The sequence below is a fragment of the Coffea arabica genome, chromosome 11e (assembly GCF_036785885.1).
Source record: "Coffea arabica cultivar ET-39 chromosome 11e, Coffea Arabica ET-39 HiFi, whole genome shotgun sequence".
NCBI lineage: Eukaryota > Viridiplantae > Streptophyta > Magnoliopsida > Gentianales > Rubiaceae > Coffea > Coffea arabica.
Genome location: NC_092331.1, coordinates 49,143,474 through 49,168,183, shown reverse-complemented (window position 1 = coordinate 49,168,183; position 24,710 = coordinate 49,143,474). Strand labels below are relative to the sequence as shown.

The 24,710-nt window shown below is 35.7% G+C and overlaps 2 protein-coding genes across 5 annotated transcripts; one reads left to right on the top strand and one right to left on the bottom strand.

The window, feature by feature from the left end:
• Positions 1-777: 777 nt before the first annotated feature.
• On the bottom strand, positions 778-4,773 carry LOC113717872 (uncharacterized). 4 transcript variants are annotated; one of them, XM_027242707.2, is made up of 4 exons: positions 4,576-4,773; positions 2,395-2,572; positions 2,161-2,258; positions 778-1,173 (listed from the first exon to the last, which is right to left on the bottom strand). In XM_027242707.2, exons 1-4 carry the CDS (start codon positions 4,738-4,740, stop codon positions 1,084-1,086), a joined length of 531 nt encoding a protein of 176 aa, XP_027098508.2. In that variant the 5' UTR covers positions 4,741-4,773; the 3' UTR covers positions 778-1,083. The 4 variants fall into 4 exon arrangements, 3 of the variants coding, with proteins under 3 accessions (XP_027098508.2, XP_027098507.2, XP_027098506.2); XM_027242706.2 differs by having other exon boundaries at positions 778-1,555; positions 4,576-4,772; XM_027242705.2 differs by having other exon boundaries at positions 778-2,258; positions 4,576-4,769.
• Positions 4,774-11,633: 6,860 nt separating this feature from the next.
• LOC113718381 (disease resistance protein RPM1-like) lies at positions 11,634-14,558 on the top strand. The gene has a single exon (XM_027243288.2). The coding sequence runs from the start codon at positions 11,778-11,780 to the stop codon at positions 14,556-14,558; it is 2,781 nt and encodes a 926-aa protein (XP_027099089.2). The 5' UTR covers positions 11,634-11,777.
• Positions 14,559-24,710: the final 10,152 nt, after the last annotated feature.

Here is a 24,710-nt window from a genome sequence, read left to right as displayed (position 1 = left end):
GCATAATTAAAATTGGAATTATCCTACTATCCTTGATCATACCTGTTTGGGTAAGGGTCATACCACGTTTGAAATCGAGGTGAAAAATCTCCAAAAGTATCAATTTGAGCACTTAGATTATCTTGAAATGCGGGGCATGTGTCGGTTGAATAAGCTGACACTACAACAAAAATGGCCTTTAGCGGCATTTAAAAGTGTCAGTATAGACAATTTAACCTGACATTTTATCTATCTTCACACCTAGGGCGAGTGTTGTCCCTTCCAATGTGGGGATAGCCTCAAATCTTTAGCAACATTCAAACGTGTCAGGAAAATCATGCTGCTATAGCATTCCCTCTGCCAACAAAAACTTTTTTTTGTGATAATCGAAAGTGTCCGTATAGCATTAGAACATCAGTAGCGGATCAGTAGTATATCCAATTTATGAAGGCATCTTTAGTTGTCTTAATATATGACTTTAAGGACATGTAGCCATGTGAATTTACACTGCTTTGGACGACATGCCCATTTGTCATTAGTGTTTTTCGAAGTTAAGCTATGCTGACACTTTTAATTGCCAGGAGTTTTTTCCCTGTTTTTTTTATATGGAAGCAACCTGCAATTAGTCCTCCCTGCTGTACATTCCATCAACCAGAATCCCAAGGGACTTGTAAAATTATCTCAAAGAGCAGAATGCATATAGCAATTTAAAAGAAGAAGTCGATACTCAAATATAATTCATTGAATTAAAAGTCGATAACAAGTACAAACATAGCAAGTACTAAAATCACAAACAAGTGCTCAAAGCAAGTACTAAAATCCCAATAAAGTACCGAAAGATTCTCATTTACAATAACTTGAAAGACTTTCTTGTGCACAAACAAAAAGACTCTCATCCCTAACAAGTTGAAAGAAATGCTAAAAGTCAGGTAACGTAATTGTACAATATTATCAACGATCCGCGAGAGGTATAGTATATATATAGTACATTGTTTGGGCTCATCAAGATGAAACAAACAACTACCACTGCCCATGTTGATGTATGCTCAAGAGTTGTCTCCTCATTTCCATTTCCTTCAGCCATCTCTAGGTGGAGCAGTCCGGCTATGCTTTAGTAGAGATTAGTGCCAATCCTTCAGAAGAAGAGAAAACAGCCGAGAAATTGAAGGGATGAAGAAAAGTGTATACAGTGATCTGGGGAAACAGAAATTTTTTTTCCAATTCTTGAGCATTTGAGATTGGAAAATGATAGGAAAAAAATTGCAACAATAATAATATAATAACACCCCAGGAAATAGTTTGCGTTCAAGCAATTCAACCTACTAGAAATCATGTCATGCTAGAAATATAGCCTTTGGTCTATCAAATGCGATGGAAAAAATTATAGATATTGGACATAACTATGTACTACAATTTCCTACTTGACAAGGTGTGTGGGACATGTGTCCAAGTCTCTGCCTCAGCTGGTCCTCACTTAAGTCAGTGCTAAACAAGTCATCATTATTTTTGAAGCCAAATCAATCATTGAAGCAGTTTTGGGGAGCGTAGCATTGTACTCCCAATCACTAACTGGTGCCTGAACAGCCAACATTGTCAACAAGCTGAAACTAAAGCTCGTCGTCCAGGCAACATTACATACAGTAGTGATCACAGTACCAACACTGTCAAGTAATGCACTGAACAAAAGACAGTATGACTAAGCAGATTAATCATTCTCCTTTAAACATCAGATAATATATATTATGTTTGACTAACTACAAGGGGCATTTGTCACGACAAAAGGGACGAGTGTGGATGCAGACACAAAAGTGCACAGATTCAAGAGCTCAGAGGCATGAGAGATTCTTAAATTTCTCTCTTTTATAAAAATGATGGTAGAAGCACCAGTATGATCAGCCAGAACAGTGTTCGATACCAAGCATCCCTTAAGCTAAAGAATCATATGCTAGCAAAATTTAATCTTATTTCACACAAACATAACCATAGATGTTGTCCAAGTTCAAAGTTTTAAACTCGTACATCAGATCAAAGCACTTCTTCGAAATCAGATTAAGGGATCATGCAAAATCAGGTCAGAACCTCACCAAAGGCAACCACGACAAGGAGACAAATTAAAGTTTCGATAATTCGAACAAGAGAAGGTTGAGACATATAAAAAGTGGACGAGTTCAAATAACTCACCCTGGCCATGTTAAAAGATGGAAATCTTGAAAATGCTTTGGATAGAACATCATCATTCACCTCATTACCAAGATCACCACAGAATAAACGAGAATCATCTGCACAACACAAACAGTAATACTGAAGGCATTAATACTAGCAAAAACAAGATCAGTGAAGGAATTAAGATAGGCGAAAATTGTCATAAAAAATGATGAATGCAACCACACAAGGAGTAGAGTACATGAAACTCACTCTCTGGCCAATCTGCAAGTGTAGGATCCTCCCATGCCTGCCCTGCTGCCTTACGAGGTACTGCTTTCTTCTTAGTCTCGGCCTTGTGCTCAATCTCACTACTTGCAAGCGCAGCTTTCACACTCTCTAGCGCTTCAAGTGTTATTGTTTGTGCATCCCTCTGAAATAATTGCTGGGCCTGTCCACCAAAACTTCAGATATTAAGAACTGACTGGTTTAACTTTAAATATTGCCATCATTCCTCTTCCTCAAACTATACTTATACCTAAATTAAGATGCAAATATAAACCCCCCCTCCCAAAAACAAAGAACTCTTGCCCACACATACAAAACCCCTGGGTCACCAAACTTCCACAATAATATCACCACTGCAACAGTCAGCCCCAAAAAAAATACTAATACACCACTGCGTCTGGATAAGCTATCCAAGATTATCTATTTGATCAACATTAACATTTTTTTCAGTATTAGATATCGCTTAACTTAAAGTAGGTTTGAATATGAAAACTCTGTATTTATAAAATCATTGCAAGTAATAAGCATGTGCCCTGTAAAATTGGCTGCAAAATTTCAGTAACTTTTAGTAGAATGTAATGTACTATAGTTCTGTATTCTCAGATAATGGAAATCCGACATTGAAAGACCAATTTTTCGATTACCTTTTTCCAATTCATGTCATACCTTTATGAATTTCTAGTTTTCTGTTCTTGTTTCAATGCTGAAATTGAAGATAATTGGCAGATTGATGTCCCAACAATGGGCCGGTATGGTTTGTCTTCTTCATTACAAAGAATCAGTTCAAGATCCTGGGACCAAAATTTACTTTCATTTCTGGTTTGATGGGATGTTTTGTTGATCAAGTACTGCAGTAAACTATTTTAGAGCAGCAAATTTTGACAACATGTTTCAAGTATGAAGACACATTCACTGACGAGTCTAGTATGCCTAACAAATTAATTAATTGAAGCAATCAACTTAGTAACTTGGGAAAAGAATAGTGGCTGTAGCAACTAAAATCTGTCGAATGATTAGACTCCACCTTTTGGATTGAAATGAGCACGTCTACCTCAGTGTTGTCACCGGGCAAATTTCCTTGCGTGCAAGCAGCAGCATCAGCTTCTTGTTATAAGGTTAGAACAAGATAATATAACACTTCCCAAAGTCCCAATAATTTTTCTATATATCTGGTTTAGATTTCAGGGCCTCCTAAAGCAGCATAATCTAAGGTACAGCTTCTCCCCATGCAAAGTCTGAATAAAAAAAAGGAAAAGAAAAAAAGAAACTGCAGTTAGGATACAGAAATGTAGTCATGCAATAGCTACTCAAGTAATGTGTTGGCCAGTAATCCAAGAACAAACATGAAGGAGAACTCCTTCATTTCATTTCATTTCATTTCTGCAGTAACTCTCAAGTCTGCTGCTCATAATTAGCTCTTATACACATTGAAAGTTTCAAAATCATTTGCTTCCGTTTCTCTTAGGCGATGGTGTATAGAAATTGAAGGACAAGACATTCTACTGTGAAGCTGTGAGAGTATACTACTTCCACACTTCAGTTCCCACTCTACTAGTTCATAAAGAAACGAAGCCCATCAGAAGCTAGCAAAATGAATACTCAGCAAGTCTGCAATTCTGCCCACACATACAAAACCCCTGGGTGCACGCGACAAGTTTCCCCAATATTTTATTTGGCCCACCTTTGCACCCTAAAATTTGTGAAATCCCCTTCACCTTCTACATTGCCCCCCCTCCCTCTTTTCTAAAAACTAAAATCTCCACCACTATCATATCAACTTAAGTAAATAATCACACCTCAACAATAAAGAAGGTCAATAATTTTAGAAGAAAAACATTAACCTAAAGTTCTTCTAATGCCTAAATTCAACTTCCTAAATGAATTAAGCCATATATATAAATGAACAGACCGGGTATTTTACCGAAAAATTGGACTTCCTGGTTCCTCCACTCACATAGACAACAATGGTATACATATCTCGACTCCTACCAATAATTAAAAAGATCAATTGTTTCTCATCATAGCTACTGACAAGGGAATTCAAATGTCAGGGGAAGAGGAAAAAGAGCCGAAATCATTGCCCTAAATCTCTCCAAAAATATTCCATCCAAAATTCATATAAAAAAAACAACGTGGCTTAATGATTGGATATAGAAAAGTTCGTACCTGTTGATACTGAGGGAGGGAGTACACGGTAGGGACTGTAGCGGGAGCAGGATAAACGTGGGGAACCGCAGGAGGAGGAGCAGGAAATTGCAGAATTGAAGCGGCAGCGGCAGCAGCCACATAGGTTTGCGGCTGTTGTAGGTGAAACGGAGTCGGAAAGTACATGCCGGTAGTGTAGGTGAATTGAGACGACGCCGTTGAGGATGAAGAAGAAGCTGCAGTAGCCGATGTCGACGACATAGCGAAACCGCGAGATTTGAGAAGCGGGACCAAAAATTAGGGCTTCGTTGTTTTTCGTCCTTTTCAATGTCATGTTGTTCCATTTTCTGGTTTTGACGAACCTAAACCTGATGATGAGAGGGAAAGAGTAGGGGCGACGGGACGGCAGAGGTAGGGAGCAGAGGAGAGGAAAGTGGCCGAGAGAGGCAGAGGGCAAAAATTTAGGCAACCGAGAGAAATCAATTTAGGGCAAAAATTTATCATGGAATTACATCCCTTCAATGGGAAAGCAAGGATAGTTTGATTGCGGAGAGATTCAACAGGAAAACTTTGTGGGAAAGCAAAATTTTGGCCAAGAGTTTTGAGAGACAGTTTGCCGAGAGAAAGACTTTGTGCGAGAGATAAAGAAGAAGCAAAATTTCACTGGGAGGCAAAATGAAGTTTTGAGACTTCACTAAGTGTTTTGGCAAAGGAATCTTCCGCCAAAATCCAACGACGTCGTTTTGTGTTTTAATTTTTTTTGGTGTATCTCACATTTTCGTAAGTGTCATAATAGGGTGTCTAAAGGTACATTATTATTTTTATATCAAATAAAATAAAAAAAATTAGAGTATATATTATTGAGTTGATAACTAGTGTCATGATAGAAGTTTTATAATGGCACAAACCAGCAAGTGTCCTTATAGATATGTCAGGAAAGACCATTTTTGTTGTAGTGTGAATCAAAATAAGTTCCACAATTTGCAACAGCGCATTGATCATTAGGAAAAACATGAGTCTCATAACCCCATTCAAGAATAAAATCCAGTCTATCATCAAAATACGAAATTTTAGTAGTCATAAACTTTATAAAAAAAAATAAGAGAAAAATAAATTAAAAATGAAAACAAGGTGAACTAAAAAAGAAACAAATTAATCTGGCACCAGTCCCCGGCAACGGCGCCAAAAATTGACAGGTTGTCGGCCTGTGCAATAATAAAAACCTGGTCAAACTAAAAATAATTTCTGTAGATAGTGGTAAGCAGGGTCGAATCCACAGGGACTGGGCGTAATTGTTTCTTTCCAAATTCACAGTGACAAGGGGGGTATTTTTATATCAGAGGTGACAATTTAAGCAGTTCAACTAAAAGTAAAATAATAAAAATAAAATAGCCAACTAGAAATTAAATAACAATTACTAAAATCAAATGAGTGATAATTAAGGATCTAGCCAAGGAATAACTTCTGCAATGGTTCACCTAATTGATCATCGAAACAAAGGCAATTCTAATTATTTACTAATAAATAGGTTATAACTGCCAAACAAACGATGACAGTTAACCCCTCCTTACTGTGTCGATGATTAAGGTACGCCCGTTAATCACTGCTCTAATTGAGAAATAATTTTAGGTACGCTCATAAGATTTAATTCCCCAATTACCTTACGTATTAGAGGAGTCCTATTCTAACCAAATAACGCACTACCAGGGTTATTTTAGATTAGCCCGCGTATTCCCCTGACACAAACCCAATCATGCCAGTTATCACTATTTTAAGACAATTAAACAATTACGGATTTAACGTCCCAATTGACAATAGATTATCAAATTAACTAATTATTCTGATCCAAGATAATCAATTAATTAAACAATCATAAGCACTGTAACCAGGATATATGCGAATATCAATAAATAAAGAAAAAAATAAAATTAAATCGATCTCATAATTTTAAATGACCCAAAGCATCCACTGTCCCTTGACTAGACAAAGAAAATTAGTTCAATCTTGATGCACAGAGCCCACGCAAAATTGTAAAGAAAGCAGCGGCCATGGTCTCCGATTTAGAGGACCCAATTCGTTCGAATCATGAAATGAAAAGCTAAACTACAAAAGAGATTGCTTGGTTCTAATGGTCCCTGACATCCGCAGGGAACAACTACTCAAAGACGGCCATGGAAAAGTCAAAGTGAAAAGCTAAAGGTAGTGCTTGTTCTCTGCTATCTAATAGTTCCCCCTTTTAATGGCCTTAGCTATTTCCTATTCTTATTGCCACTCATCCTGTGCGGCGGCTCTCAGGGCAAAGAAAATTTCAGCCGTCCTCTCCTCTTCAGTAATTATCAAAATGGGCCAAAGTTTTTCTTTGCCAACAATGCCCCTGGGTAAGCTCTGCGACTTGGACTCTTTTCCTGTCAAATTGACACTTGTTTTCATATTTTTGTTCTACTCCCTGAAATAAATAAATGCAAAATACTAAAAGTGAGTAGAATCCAACAATTAATCCACACCAGATCAGGTAATAGGGAAAATTAATAATATATTAAATAGTAAAATTGCAATCTATCAGTTAAGGACATTTGACGAAAATTCAATAATGACAAAGAGTTAAAATCAAATTACCATTATTTAATAGTTTTGACTTTGCTCTTTTAGTCCCTATTGTTTGAAATTTTGATCATTTTAGTCGCTTAAGTTTTCATTGGTGATATTGAGCGTATTTGGATAAAATAAGATGTGAATTACGGCGCAATTGTCTTAAATGGCTACTAACGATTCTAATTAAACTTTTTATTTTTTATTTCATTTATTCATGTCACTAATGTCTCATATACTTCTTCCTTTTTGCATAATCGGTCTCAAATTTGGTATAATATACATAACTATTGTTTTATACTATTAGTGATTAATTGATAATTAACCGTAAAGAGTAAAAACACTTCATATTGGTATTTATGTTACTATTTTTATAATTACAATTCCTAACTCTAACAAATTAAGGACGCTATGCACAATTCATGCAAGAACTTGTGTAGTAGACTAGTGTGAATGCTAATAAATTTTATATTAATACTAGAATTCTCCTTTTCTTTTTATTTCATATATTATGTATATATATTGTCATCCGATTGTAACTTATTCAAAAAAAAAAAAAAAACTCTTTAAGTTCAACAATGCTATTGTGTTGACATAAAGTGTTTTTATGAAATTTTATAGGGATTTATGAAGGCATTTGCCACATCTTTAATTCAATTCACTTTGTTTTTTCATTTTAAAGCCCCTGGCTATAACTACTGGAAACTAAAGGGACCATATTAATCGAAACTTCAAACATTAGGAACTAAAAATGTAAAGTCAAAATCAAAAACTTTGGAGAATAGATTTATTTTGGCTAAAACTGTAAAACATATGGGACTAGTTTGATATACAAGTCAAACATTGAGTACCAAAACCGTGTTTCTCCCTTTGGAAAAATTTGAATAGTAGTAATAGAAAGATTTAAAATTGTTAAACAGATAGAAGTTTTGGCAAATTCTTATATTCCTAAAATATAATAAAGCACATGTCATAATCAAAATTACCAAATTAACCTATCGAACCAAGCAAACTCCCACTCCAATCATCGGATCCCCAAATTCCCTTTCTTACTCATTATGAGAGGGAATTGAATTAGCACCAAAATCTGAGGCAATCCTTCCCTTATTTTGATTTAAATGAAATTAAATTTAAACCTATAGTTTGCTACTATATTCTTTTGTACCCAAACAGCCTTTTGACCTTTACCCAAAAAACTACAAGTTATTTTCAGCTTGATTAGAATTATTTCAAGTAATCATGAAAGTCAGGTCGCATGATCCATTTTGTTGTCCAGGTTCTATTTTTCTTTTTTAGTTTTTTATTCTAATCATAAAAAATGTTCATAATCGCAATAATACTATGATTGATCATGGAAGTATATTGTTCGGATTGCATTTTTTAAAAGGGGTTTTTTAAGAAACAAATTATTGTAACACTTTTTTCAGATGTGATGTATATGATGTAAAAAAATCATTGAAAAATGTATCAAGGAAATATTCCCAAAAAGCATGAGATTTTTGTCCAGAGAATGGCAATCCAGAAAAGCTAGAATATTGGCATACTATTGCAAATTGACCTCTTTTCTACAAATATATTTTTTTATAAGTTAAACTATCAAAAAAAAAAAAAGATCTCTAATTAAAGTATTGAATTCTTATGTTCAAACTTGTAACATATATGCTTCTAATAAAAAAAATAATGAAAAAGATGAATCTTTGAGTTAGCTTTCCAATGCTTCAAGAATCATCCAAATCGGAGCTTTGTACCCTGAGATATGATCGAAATACTGTCACCTGTTCAAACCTCTGTTTTAACTTCCGACCACAGAATGCAGCTTCTGTATTCCAACGTTTTGCCCATGAAGATGGCAGAAATGGATTTCGATGTCTTCATACGAATTGTAGGTCTCTTTCTTAGCTTTAAAATGGTATAAAGATCACCTCAATCCGATAAGTGTAGCTCCAGATATGGTCAAAATACTGAAGAGTGTCAAAACTGACTTGAAGTGCAATTCTTCATTTGAACGTTTTTCACTTCATTTTTCTTTTCACCACTTAATTTCATCACCAAATCTCTATTTTTCACCTCATTTGCCATCCTTTGGTGATTGAGTCATCATTCCTGCATAAAAATGAAGGTTTTACCATTAAAATCACTAAAAATGCAATATTATCCACTTTTACCAAAAATATATAATTTTACCAAAAACCTCTTTATTTTATTTATAAAACTAAATAATCAACTCAAAATTAACTAATAAAATGCACTTAAAAATACGTAAAATAAACTCTTATCAAATATTACCTATGGAAGATAGAAGCAATCGATAAAATTAAGGAATTCTTCTAGACTTGTGGTTTTCAAATATCATATTGATTTCCTCCAGTTTCATGTGATCTAGTAGGCCCTTGCAATCTTAGTCTTTTGCCATTGCAAGAAAATGTACAGTGGTAGGGAAAGAATGGTTTTGGTAGTGAAGAAAAAGGCAAAGGAACTCTTTGATAGCAACCGTGAAACCTAAGGGGAATAGCCGTAGTTCACGTGTAGACAAAACTGATTAATGGGCAATATTGCCCTTTTACCCAGTAAAAGAAGAGAAAGAGTGCGTGAGACCTTTTTTCGGGGAATGCTAATATTATTTGCCTTTTGAAAACTCCTTTAAACCATTGATAGGCATAACTAACCCATGACCACAATCTCATCGTCCATTTCTTCAAAAGCATCTTCATTGAATTTTTTTCTTTTAATCTTTAGCAACTTGTTGATCAATGTCATCATTATTTTGCAGATTCTGTGCCTAAAAACTCAAATGCTAAACACTGTTAGAAATTGTATGAAGTTACAAGCATTGCTCATTTTAGAGTTGGAAGCCGGACTTCAGTTTCAGATTATGATTTTGAACATCTTCTTGGTCTCAAAACCTCCGTGCCAGAAGAAAAAGACGTTTGAAGCTAGTTTCTTGATAGTAAATTCACATATGAAAACTTTTCAGCGGAATAAGAAAATGCCTCATCTTATAATCTGGTAGTCATAATGCTGCATTGCAAAAACAATTTGCAAACATATACTTCATGTGGTTTTGTCTATTACCACATGATTCCTTTAAAGTCTAACCTTCCAAAATATTCACATAATCCCCACTATAATTTTATGTAAAGTAAAAATTTGACATAAAAGAGTCTTCATAGAATCGTTATTTGAAATGCTTGTACTACCATTACTCAAGTATGGAATAAATTTTTGGGGGGAGAAGGAAGGGGGGAGGGGAAGGGGAGGAACAGTTTTTTGTAAAATTATAGGGAATTTTGTGGGCAGACATGAGAAAGTAGGATGATTAAATAAATATTATAACTTCGTTGAGATAGTAGGATATGATTGGAGTTACTTTCTGTTCTTTTTCAATTTTATATAAAACTATATAGATTTTTATGATTATGTGATCGTATATGAAATCAGAGAGAGAGAGAGAGAGGGAGGGAGGACTTGAGTTCTTCTGCAACTGCCCATAGAAGTTTTCCTCAAATACATTCCAAATAGTTCAGTTTCCAATTTCCTTTGGCATTTGAAATGAAATATGATGTGGTTATAATTTGTATCGTCTTTTCCTTGTCAACTTTTTCTTTTCAGCTGGTTTTATTTAGAATCTTAGCTACACATTTGGAAGCCAATCAAAACAACATAGAAGGGGAGTTGAACATTTCTCAAGAATATTGTTAGACTGACTATGACAAATACCTTGCTTTTCAACTTGACTAATCAAAATTTTATCGTTGCCTTTCTTAGCATGAGAATATATGTATTCTAATATGCTTTGCCCATTTTTTAGGTTATGCCCAATATGCTTTTTGTTGCAGGTAGGCCAATCTTTCTTTGTTTTGTTACAATGAATTTGTGTTACTTTGCAAGTATTACCAAAGTGCCAATTTCAAGAACGATCTTCTTTGAAATTAGTATCATTTTTGGATTGACATTTCAAGAACGATCATGTAAAATGCATCCTTGATAGCCCAGAAAACAAAAAAGACATTTTTTTTCCCAAAGCTTGTAAGCGAGAAGACATAAAGGAAAGGTTTTACGTGATATCATCCCTACCAAAGTAAGTTGGATCTTAGGGACAACATATTTTTTTTTTCCTATCCATTAGTCTTACTTAGAATCATAGCTAGCCATTTCTTTTTGGAGCAAATTAAGAAAACATTAGAAGGGAGCTGAACATTATCTGAAGATTGTTACATTCCATGTGTCAAAAGAAATCCAAAATTTTCTCTATGCCTTTCTTAGCCCAAGAGAATAGTTATTCTTTACCTATTTTTTTAGGTTATGCTCTGTATACTTTTTCTTTTGAGTAGACTGACATTTCACTTTTTGACTACAATAACTTTTGATATGTACTGCCAAAATGCCAAATAAAACTCCTTGTTTATACCACAAAGGGGAAAAAAAGCATACGTTCCCAAATTCATATCATTCTTGAATAGCTACTCTGTCAAATTCATAAAATTCTAGAATTTGATTGCTCATATAAACCCATCCTGTGTACCACAAAAGAAAGAAAAGAAAAAAAGAAAGACAGCATATTTTCTGAATTTTGGAACAACTCTCAAAATTTCCTTGATAAGAAAACCGACTCTTGAGAAATTTGATTGAGCATCATGGCAGAGAGTGTCGTAGGTATTTTGATTGAACAGCTCTCAACCTTGCTTTCCCAAGAGATCACACTTTTGGGGGGGCTTAAATCAGATGTTCAATTCATCAAAGATGAACTCGGGAGCATGAAGGCTTTCCTCAGAGAAGCTGAAGCAAAGGAAGACAATGATTCTCAACTCCAAGAATGGCTAAAGCAGGTTCGAGAAGTTGCTTATGATACAGAGGATGTTCTCGATGATTTTACCTTCCGCTTTGCTCTTGGTTACATGGATGGATTCTGTGGCAAGGCTGGAAAGATCTATAACTCAATAAAGAATCTGAAAGCTCGCCATCAAATTTCTTTGAAGATAAAAGACATCAAGGCCAGAGTTGGAGAGATTTCAAAAAGGCATCGGAGGTTCCAGTCCCAATATGGTACTCAAGAAAGAGGCTTCAGCTCTTCCCGACAGGCGAATGCAGATTTTGACATTCGTGCTCAATCACTCTTCATTGAAGAAGCTCAACTTGTTGGGATTGATAAGCCAAAAGCAGAGCTCATCTCAAAAATCCTTGATGACCATTCCCAATTGAAAGTAGTTTCTGTTGTGGGAATGGGGGGACTCGGCAAGACTACCCTGGTGAAAAAAGTCTATGATGACGTTGCAGTGAAGAAACAATTTCAGAGCCATGCCTGGATAACTGTTTCTCAAAATTTTCAGTTCAATGACATCATCAAGAACCTGATCCAACAATTGTACAACGAAATCAGACAGCCGGTCCCTCCCCAAGTGGAATCCATGAATGATATTATGCTGAGTGAATTTGTGAAAGACTTCCTCCAAGAAAAAAGGTACATTCTTGTCCTTGATGATGTGTGGAGTATAGCTGCCTGGGAAGCTATCAAATGTGTATTGCCTGACTGCAATACTGCTAGTCGTGTTGTATTGACAACACGAATAGCTGATGTAGCTTCTGCGTCCTGTTTAGGATCTCTTAACTTCATCTATAAGATGGAGCCTCTTTCTGATAAAGAGTCTTGGACTCTGTTTTGCAATAGAGCATTTCAGAGCAATGACTGTCCTCCATATCTAAAAGAAGTTGCTAAAAAAATACTGAAAAAATGTAAGGGCCTACCACTTGCGATTGTTGCAATAGGTGGTGTTTTGGCTCTGAAGGACAAGGAAAAGACAGATGAATGGGAGATGATTCTTCATGGTTTTGGTGGCGAGGCAGATGGCAGTGGTAAGCTTGACAGAATCAAAAGAGTACTCTTACTTAGCTACAATGATTTGCCTCACTATCTTAAAAGCTGCCTATTATATCTAAGCATCTACCCTGAAGATTATCCAATTGATGTGGATGATATACTTCTGAAGTGGATTGCACTAGGATTTGTAGAAGAGGAAGAAGGAATAACATCCACCGATATTGCTATGAGTTATATGAAAGAACTCATCAACAGAAGCTTAATCCAAGTTAAATCCACATTGGACGATCGCAGCTTAGATAAATGTGGTCTCCACGATTTTGTGCGTGAAATCCTTGTTTCAAAATCTAAAGAGCAGAGTTTCACGACTGTAGCCACCAGATATCACACAAGATGGCCTGAAAAAGTTCGACACCTAGCAATCCACAACTTCACTGATAATCCACAAGAATTTATTAGCTTAAAGTGTCTTCGGTCTGTGGTAACATTTGGGTATGAAGATCCTCTCACAACTACATTTGTTTCCAAGTTTTTACATGGTGGTCCTAAGTTGCTAAAGGTGTTGGATTTGGATGGAGCTGAATTGGACAACATCCCAAAGCAAGTCTTCAAACTATTTCATCTCAGGTATCTTAGTCTCAATGGAACTGGAGTTAAAATTATTCCAAAATCTATTGGGAAGCTTCAAAACCTTGAAGTTATAGATCTGAGAAGAACCAATGTAACAGAGTTGCCTGTGGAAATTCTGAAGCTAAGAAAACTCCGTTCTCTTTGGTTAGGCGGATGGGGTGATTATTCAAATGAGTATGCAATTTGGGGCTGTAAATGTCCACTTGGAATTGGAAAGCTTATTTGCTTGGAAAATCTGACTAATATAGAAGCAGATAGTGATAAAATAGTAAGGGAGATTGGAAACCTCATGCAGCTGCGGCGATTATGGATCACAAAACTGAGAAGAGAAGATGGAAAGGAGTTGCTCTCCTCCCTCTTGAGGCTGACCTACCTTCAAGAATTGGTCATCTCCTGTAGTAAAGAAGATGAGATCCTTGATCTCCAACATTCCATCTCTCCAAAGCTTGAATTCCTCACACGTCTGATATTGAAGGGGCGTTTGGGGAGAGTTCCGCAATGGGCGACATCACTTCAATCCTTGAGAACGTTACGGTTGTTGAACAGTAGGTTGAGAGAAGATGAGAATGTAATAGGCTCCCTCGGACATTTGCCCAATCTGGTATCACTTACTCTCTATCGTGCTTATGAAGGGGAGACATTATGTTTCGAGGTTGGAGGATTTCAAAAACTCCAGCACTTAGAGCTTGTGCAATTAACAAGACTGAAATGGGTGAGAGTGGAAGAGGAATCAATGCCTAGTCTCAGAATTCTGCGCCTAGGTGCTTGCAAACTGATGCAGGAGTTGCCTTCGGGCATCCAAAACTTGACCAGACTAGAATCTCTTGGGTTTTATGAAATGTCTAATGAGCTAATGCACAAAGTACAGAATTTGGATAAACGGAGTGAAGATTATCAGACAATTTCTCATATCCCTCAAGTTTTCATTGGTCACTGGATTGATGGTCAGTGGGAATGGACGTTCCTCTAAGAGACAACTCTTTGCAGCTTTCAACATGAATTGGTATTCAGTTAACTCATCTCTTCTATAAGTCTCAGGTTGCTTACTGGCTTTTCCTTTTATTTCATTGGGTTCTCCTTTACTTTTTCCTTTCTACTGCTTACTACATTTGTATCAAATCATCGAAAATTCTACAAAATGGTAAAGTGGTCTGTACCAATCCGTTGGTAAGAGGTACGGATCACGTGAATGTAAGACACGATTACAATTACTGACGTCAAAACCGTTTAGATCAGGCACATGAGTGGTAAATTTTACCGGGAGACATAAGGCTTAATACAGATTGAGAGGACTGAGGTGCTGTTGTGACAGGGTTATGGGACCAGATTGAATGGACATAAAGATGATTGAGAGAACTGAAAGTGCAGAGCTTTGTTATGGCGGGCAGAGTTGGGGAAGTTAAAAACTAAAAAGCAACTTGTTAGTGGTTGAAGCAATTTTTTTTTTTTTTGTCAAACCAATTAACGAGTTGAAGCAATTTTTTTTTTGTCAAAGCAATTTTTTGTTAGTGGTTGAAGCAATTAACGAGCAGAATTAAACCAATCATGGGTAGGAGGAAAATGATCGTAAATTAATATGTACAATTAATTAAACCAATCATAGGAATTAATAACTGTAAAGGAGTAAACAAATGGTTAATTAATTAGTTGAGATGGAATATTTGTAGCAGAAGTAATATGTTGTTGCATGATTGTTTTTTATATTTGCGGGTAGAACATAAAGAAATGTTTTAAAAATGCATTTGTAATGGTATTAGACCAAATTAATGAGAATGAATTGATGAATAAGAATTGCAGTGCGTATAGGTGAAATTTAAGTAAACCATATTTGTCACTTTTAAATTTTTAGCATTATCATCGCAATCACTTACGAGCAAATGTTATATATACTGACAGTGTATACACTATTACCATTGAATGTATGACATATATGTAAAAGTTGAATTTTACATTCAAATTTTGCATTTTTGTAATTCATCTAACGCTGATAGTGTATACACTGTTAGTATAGGAAAGATTAATCAATCACTTAATTATACTTTTATCATCTGATTAACATGTTGCCTATGTATTGTCAACCAATACCACAAATAACTTTTACCAATAACCAACCACAAACGTTATAATTACCAAATTCATTAAAATAATATTAAAAAAACTTTTAAAAGATCAAAGTTTTTTGTTTATTAAAATTTTATACCAATTTCTTCCATATAAAAAGTGATTGTTTAAATTGTACATAGATTGAGTGCGCCCTTTATCACTAGCAATACTAATGGTATTTGTACTAATGTATACATGCTTGAAATCAAATATTCGTATTGATTAAACTATGTAGTGATACAGTTAAGAAATATTTTTAATAGGTATAAATAAAAAATATAATTGCTCGTTGTCTATTCTAAAAAGTGTGGACAACAAACAATCTTCACATTAAAAGTATTCCATATATTTTCATGGATAATATAATACAAGATGATGTGCCCGAATTTACTAATGAATGAATAATTTTCTTTCAAATAACATAAAAACTTTTTACAGTTAGTACTCCCGAACTTGAACATATTTTTAGGCAAAAGGAGATAAAAATTTATGATTAAGTGACAAATCACCTCCACTTTATTAGAAAATGATATCACAATAATATTAAAACTAAATCCTCACTAACCAACCATTATGAAGAAAATAAGTTTAAAAGTTGTGATTTAAATCAATACATAACATATATCCAAAATTTGGAAGAAATACAATTCCTGTTTATAATACTTTGCATGTGTGTAGGACTGATCATTAATGCTTGGATCAAAACAAATTTGGTCCCCAGTGTTTCAAATCTTAAGCATATTTAGTAAATTGACGAAAAAATGATGATTAAAGATCAAAGTCAAGTTGCCACTACTGAATAGTTTTGACTTTGCATTTTTTATAGCAATGTTTCGAATTTGGATCATCATGGTATCTTAGATTTTAAATAGTGATATTAACGATTTCAAAGGAAAAGAAATGCAAATTAGATTGAAATTATGTTGAAAATGTGCAAAAGTTCAGGAAACTTCTTTCTTTTATTCTTTTTATTTTTTGTATTCATCCCACTTGTTTCTCATAGACTTTTACTCTTGCATAATTGGTCCCAAATGTAGCATAATATATGTATGTATGGTTTTGCATTATGGAGAATTAATTGATAATGAATTCTTTTTTTTAACTTGTATTGATATTTAAACACTCAATTAGATATCCATTCAAACTATAAAGAATATGTACTATAAGTAAATCATATTTGTTTAATTGGTCTCAAATGTAGCATAATATATGTATGTATGGTTTTGCATTATGGAGAATTAATTGATAATGAATTCTTTTTTTTTTAACTTGTATTGATATTTAAACACTCAATTAGATATCCATTCAAACTATAAAGAATATGTACTATAAGTAAATCATATTTGTTTTCTTTTTTCAATTTTAATAGATTATCAATTGAATTTAAGATGAAATTAATATTTTGTATAATTGTTTGAATCATTCAATAAAATTCTTAAAGTAACCGCCCGGGGGAGGGTTGTGTTAAAATATTAAGGTAAACAAATAGCAAAGTAATTATTTTAAAACTTTCCATTGAAACTTTGGATTTAATAGACAGAAAAGTAAATAAATTGTGCCCCCACTACGAGAGCAATTTAGCACGAGTTCAAAGTATTTTAAATGTCTCTTGGTTATATGAAGTTGACCTACTATAGATTTTTTTTTTTATGAAATATATTTTGATTGTTTTATTTTTTTGGTTCTATAGATAAATAATTCAAATTAGATAACATAGTGTCGTTAACCACTATGTACTCTATATAGAATAATATAGGCACAACATTATCATTTAACCTAAAGAGTATATCTTCGTTAAATAAGTTAAAATTGGATACTAATACACATTTGATATACATAACAAAAATTAGGAGGTTGTAGTATAGGAAAAATTGAAATAGGATTTTATTGCTAAAACGATTTTGACTGTTAATCAATATTAAGTTCCATTAATTGTTCTAAATGTGCTTAAAATTATAAATTTTGGAGACGAAATTTTTTTTATTGAAATAATATATAACTAAACATTCACGTTCATAACCTGCCTATCATGTGACGTAATTCTCAGCACACCTCTTTATCAGCTTACCAGTGATCTTTTAGTTCTACTCTCTTATTTTGTGCTTCATTTTCAAGGTGAAGCCAGCCTTGTCAGTTGTTGTCCTTTGGTTCCTATTGACTTGATGTGAGGCAGAATACCATGTACCATTGCGTCAGTCTAATACCAAAGAAATGGTAGAAACCGCTATACCATTTTGAAGAGGCTTCGATCAAATCATGGATGTTGCTGCAGTATGTTTAGATGTCAAAACAGAGGTGTGGAAAGTTAAGGGAAAAGACATTGAAGCATTTGTGGCCACAAACGGCAGGGGAAGTGTGTTGGCTGGGCACGTGGAAAGGGCTTTTGTGACTTGTAACCGGAAGAGCTATTGGGCGTTGAAGGGGACTCCATGTGCGCACGTGAAATGTGGAGGGGGCGAAATTAAGCAACTGGCAAAGTGAGGGTTTGTACGCGAAAGTACGGGAGGGAAAGAAGGCGCGAAGCTTACTGGATAAGCTAACAAGAGCAGGCGTATTAGAAAGGAAGAAGCGCCAAAACCGGAGCAGGAGGAATAGCAGAAGATAGGGATTTGTTATGGAGCTGGCGGCCGAAATAGATGCTTCGGATATGCAGTGGGATAGCGAAGGAGAAAGCGAAAATGTAGTATCGCTGATGCATGAGAGTGGAACACCTTCGAATTATAAAAGTTGCAGCAGTGAAAGGAAGGGCATTCGTCGGACGGCGGAAACAATGGTAAGCCACTCAACTCATTCCGTGAAGAATATGGTGGATTGGCTCTCGGATGAGCAGCGGCAGGCTGTCAGAGACTTTGGATTCGGTCCAATTTTGAATGTGAAGGGAGTAGAGGTTGACGAAGAGATGTTGAACTGGCTGGTGGATAACTTTGATGTAGATCGGAGGACACTGAACGTTCATGGGTACTGTCTACAGGTGACAGCCGAGGATGTGGAATGTGTACTTGGCTTGAGCAGCCGTGGGAAAGATATTGAAAGCGAAAAGCGAAGGCAAGAGATGGATACAGAGTTGGAAAGAGAATTGAATATCAGAATAAATAGCGGTGAAATTGTAGTGGAGGAATTGAGGCACAGTATATGTAGTTTGCATAACGAAGGCTTAGAATTCAAAGTGAAGTTCGTACTGTTTGTTGTTGGTAGGTTGTTAGCACCAAGTTTGGATGACACAGTGAGCCGGGATCTGGTGGCTGTAGTGGCTACAGAGGAGAATATGGAAAATTTGAACTGGTCGAAATTCATATTAGACAATTTGGTGAAGAGCATCCGTGATAGAGACGGCAACGGAATAGCGGGATGTGCACTTTTCTTGATGGTATAAGAAATACGCACCATTTTGTATTAGAGAAAGGAATTGCTGGAATAATGAAATTATAGTTTGATATAAAGGACCTGTAAATGATGGTAGGCGTGTTTGTCCATGCAGATTTACTATCTGGAACGATTCTATATCGAGGGTGAGGACGAGTTTCGCAAGTTCCAGCCGAGAGGGCTGAGGCTAAGGTTTTGGGGAAGGTACGAGATTAATGAAAGCGTGCGAATATTGAGGAGGAATCACATATTTGAGGGGGAACAGGTAATGTAAAATCCTTTCGTGTGAATTGTTGTTGAAATTGCAAGCTGCATTTTGTGACGTTACTAGTAGTACAAAACTGAAGGCTTGTAGTGACAGGGCAATGTGCAGTTTTACAATAACATAAGCTGTAGAGAAGACATCGATAGAAGACTGATTGAAATTGAATGTGGTAATAAAGATGTGAAGGATAGTATTGGTAGAATGGAAGCAATGATTGAATGTCGTTTCGAAAGGCTGAGGAGCATGTATGAAAGTGGAAGGGTGTGCAAAACAAACCGGGCACTTGGTGTGGAGGGTGGGCAGAAGGACGATTGGCGTGGTAATGTTAAAAGAGGGAGTGAGTTACATAAGATTAGTCCTACAACGCTAGATGTTAGGTCCAAAAGCAGGAGTGAAAATGATAGAGTAACTACGAATAGTACTGAAATGGGTGAAAAGAGTGCATCAAAAATTACAAAGTGGAGGAGTAGAAAGAGACTAAGGATGGACAATACGGAGAAGCCTGTGTGGGAAGACAAACAAAACAGAAGGCAAGGTAAAAGAATAAAGGTATGCATCGGTTTGTGGCAAGGTATTTCGTAGCATTAGAAAAGTAAAGTATAAATTGTAGTTTTATGTACAGATGGATAGCAGTGGGATGAACGAGCGTCAAACGAAGATGGTTGCTTTATTGGCAAAGGTGAGTATTCCAACGTTCCAGAATTAATAAAGTATGGGAAAATATAGACAATGAAAGATGAAATATTTTTGTGGTAGCAGGAAACGAGGCTGGCATCTATCGGCGAAAAATTGAGTGAGGGACGAGCAAAAATACTGAAGTTCTTGTTTGACACTCAGCTGTCGCAAGGGTATGTACTGGATTTGTTAAATCAACAGTTCTATTTTGTTTTATCCTTTATTTGAAATTGCAATGGCAAAAGGGACAGAAAAGTATTTGCAATTATAAGGTTGACTAAATATGTAGTATGATTATCCCCATAGGGGAGAGGGCATAGCAACGAAAATGTTGGAAGCAGTTAAAATTGGTTTACAAGTGAGCATAGAACTTACATTTTGTGTGCTGTCAATCATGCCTGCTTATATAAAAAGCAAGGGTAGGTAACTTAGGTGAACATATAGAAAAAAAGGTGAGTATTCAAGAAGTTTGAGAATGGAACTACAATGATAACTCAATGACCCTTATGGTGAGTACATAACCGCCTTAGGCTAACTCAATGACCCTAAGGACTGATTGAGTCATTGAAACCGTGATTGCTGGCTGTATTAGTGAGGAAGAGCGAACCAACTCTGGCCGTTTTAACTCTCATCATTGAAAATGATGATATCAAGTTTGTAGATTATGAAACCGTAATACAAATAGGGAAAAGATTAATGTACCCTGTTGTAATGACAGGGAAGTACTGGTGTCAATTAAGGGGCAGACAGCAAGCCGGGATGCAATGGGGTCCTTGCTTCCTGAAAAACCCATGGCATGCGATGTGAGTAAATCGAGGGATTGAAATTGGGTGGTGTTATGTGGACTGTTTCATGGAGGACGAAGTGATGTGACTTGAGTTTGGTGCAGATAATAAATTGCTATTGTGCGATGAAAACAGCAAGGCAGCAAAGGCGTGCTGTAGATCAGTCTATTCGATGGTGGTTCATGCCAACTTGGTTTCAGGTACAAGTGTTCGGCCAAAGTTGGGGGGTGTGAGTACGTACATTCATATTAAAATGTCATATTTTACTGTCGTGTTGTAGCAAGAGATTTTGGAGTTCAACAAATCAGCAGACGAGCTCTACTGTACATATCTACAGGAATGTAAAGTAGGAGGTAATATAAAAAAGTGTGAGAAGGTACGAGAAGCTGCCCTGTTATGTAGCATAATGGAATAGATACAGATTCCCATGACGATGACCAACTAACCGCCGTTATGCTTCAGATATTCGTGCCAATGTGGCACAATGAGCATTGGTATATGTGTGTGGTGGACATGGCAAGCGAAGAAGTATTAATTTATGATTCAATGAGAGGACACGAGGAAACGGAAATTAATAGGCGCAGCTCCGTGGAGACAATGGTAAACTAAGTTGGTTTGTCAAACATTTCATGAACACGACCATCACCTTTACAATTGGTGGCAGTATACTTAAAATCGCATATGTTTTTGTTGTATGGCCCTAAGATTGAAAGGTTGGAAGCAGCGCTGACTTATGGTTTGGAGGGGCAGTATTCGTCATGCCTTTGGCTGTACAAAATAAAAGCTGCAGCCACATGTCCACAGCAACGGAATGCGTAAGTTGCACGTGCATAGGTTTGGAAGTTTTTGACATGGTTCAGCAACGGTTGTGTCTAAATTTGCGGTTATGGTTTGTAATGCAGGTGGGATTGTGGGTTATTCATGCTGAAGTACATGGATATGTTATCAAGTGGAATTGGAAGCTGGAAATGGAATGAGGTAAGCAAAAAGGAATGGCGCCCTGTGGTGTAACAGTTGTGTTTGCTTGCTTTGGTTGCGAACGATGGAGATAGTAACAAATTTATCGGTGCAGTACAATTCGGAGCAGGAGCGGCGCAAAGTAGCACTGTCTTTGGTTCTGGATGATGCCAACGTTGTCCGTCATCAAATTATGCGGAAAGCGAACATGCACACCCGGTTGGAGATGAATAAAGTTGAGGTTGGATGAAGGTGGCAAGATAGAGAGACAAAGTAGCGGCATTTTGTGGAAAGGGGCATGTAATAGGGGTTGTCATACTCGGATGCACGTCGTCGTAGCCCAAAATGTAGAAGACGGAGACAGTGCAAAAGCTGGCATAGTAAGGCAAGCGGTTGGTGTGTATGTATGAGTTTCATTAGAGGAAGGGAAAGCAAAGTTCAACCGAGCAAACTCGCCGGCGGTGGTGTGGGGAGACCCTGCAATGGGGATAACGAGTACCACAATGTTCATGTGGTGGAGAGTTAAGAGAAGATTCGTGGTTGGTTATGACAACCGCACAGTGATCCATTGTATGCACTCATTAGAAAGAAATGGAAAAAGATTGAAATATTTGATTTGTGGTAATTAATAATTAACGCGTTTAAATATATGTTTCGCGAGAGTTTATGAATTAGGTGTGTTGACGTATCCGAAACAATTTGTCTTAAAACGGAGTTTAAACCTGCAATAGGTTAGTTTCTTGCTTTGCATTCTATGCTAACGGGTAAACGGAAGTCAAGTATAATATCGATCCGATTTATCGAACAAATAAATTAGGCCATACATAGCTGGTGTTTTATTGCAAACCGTGTTGAATTAAAGTTTATCCGATAAGTAAAATTGTAAGTATGGGATATTGGTACTCTGTTGTCATAGCGGAGGAAATTGTTTAAAGAGCTTATTGGAAAAGGGGTTTAATTTACATTTAGCCGATAAATGAATTTTTTTTTTACGGAAAATGGTAACCTAGTACGGAGAAAGCCATAAAGAGCTGCTCTTTTACAAAGAGCTGATCTTTATTCAACAACGGCTTTAACTATATTTCATCCGGTAAATACATTTGTGTTTAAGGCACCTGGATACTACTCTGTCAGTGTAACAGGGTCGCAAGCCATAAAGAGCTGATCGACAGTTTTCAACAACGGGTTTAACAGCAATTTCGTCCGATAAATACATTTGTATTTGATGCACGTCGGGGACTGTGTCAGTTTAACGGAAGAAAGCCTTAAAGAGCTATTCTTTAATCAACAACGGGTCTATTTTTTTGCTTTTCGATAAATGAATTTGTAGCTGAGGAACTTGGGTAATTAGGTGACTGTATGAAGGAAGAAAGGCATAAAGAGGTTGACTTTTATAACACAACGCCTTTAATAAATTCGGAAATTTCCTAAATTTCCCACTATATCCTAAAATAAATTTCTAAATGCACTGCAAAGCTTTCTCGGTGGCGCTGTCACTGTGTCATGTACTTTCTCAAATTCGAGCAAGTCGAGGAATCACAAAACTGGGCTTTGTTCCGTTCGTCACCCATAATTCACCAATAACTAAAATTTTAACGTTCTTCACCTATAATTCACCCGTAATTCTCTTGTTCCGTTCTTCACCCATAACTAATATTTTATATAATTAAAATTATATAATTTATTAATATTATATACACATATACATTATACGGGATAATTTCACAAACCTCCCCTGAATTAGCGTATGGAAAAATGGGAAACTGGATAATTTATGAACGAAAGCCATAAAGAGCTGGTGTTTTATCAGACAACTGATTTATTTTTATTCGATAAATAAATTCTTTTATGGAAAAGGGTACTCTGTTCTTATAATGGACAAAAGCCATAAAGAGCTGGGTTTTTATTGGAAAACGAGTTTTAATATATTTTATCCGATAAATAAATCTATTAATGGAAAAAGGGGTGCTTTGTTCTTATAATGGAGGAAGGTCATAAAGAGCTGGTCTTTTATGGGAAAGTGATACATTACGAAAGTGACCGGGATTGTTGTGTTATGAAATTATCCCAAAATATTTAGAATTAGTTTATTTATTTATTTAAATAATTATAATATTTATTTATATAATACATTATGTAATTGTACTAATATTTTTTATAATTATAGAGAATATTATATATTAAGTAGTATAATTTTTAGTATATTTATAATAACAAATATAAGTATAATTATATAATATATTATTACCACATACACATATATATTATAAATATATGCACATATAATATACATTTATAAGTATATATGTGGAATGTCAATGAGCTGAAGGTTAACATTTTGAGTAAAATTGGGCAAATAGGTCAAGATGCAAGAAAAAAATAGCAACTTATTATTTGGAAACGCAACTTATTATTATTCACCTTGTAGGAATGCATATGCAATCGTTTTAGAAATTTGTCTTGCTCAAATATTCTATTTATTGGAACAAGAAAACTAATCTTTGGACTTTGATTTAAAAATTGAAAGGGCAAATATGTAAAGTTGCATTCTCATAAAATTCTGTCTTTCCACATCTCTCCAACTCATACAGACTTCGTGTTGGTTAACAGATTCCATTGCTGGACTTTATTTTGGTACAGACGCAAAGCAAGGAGCCTAGCTCAATTAATGTGAACCATTGCTCCCTGACCAACTGTTAGTATTGCACGTATCCGAGAGGTTAAGCAGACGGACAGATTTAGTGTGTGACATTTAGATCCTTAATGTTTAGACGAGAAGTTGCCAACAAACAATTACAATACTAACAGGCTAAAGTTACTACATGCCAACGTTTGTAGCAGGAGTATATGGCTGACGCATCCTGCATTTGACAGCAATTACAGCCATTATCTGATAATTTTTGCTCATCCAAATGCAATAACCTGCAGACAATAGGGTGATTTCCAACTGCCGGCAGTGTTAGAATTTGCATAA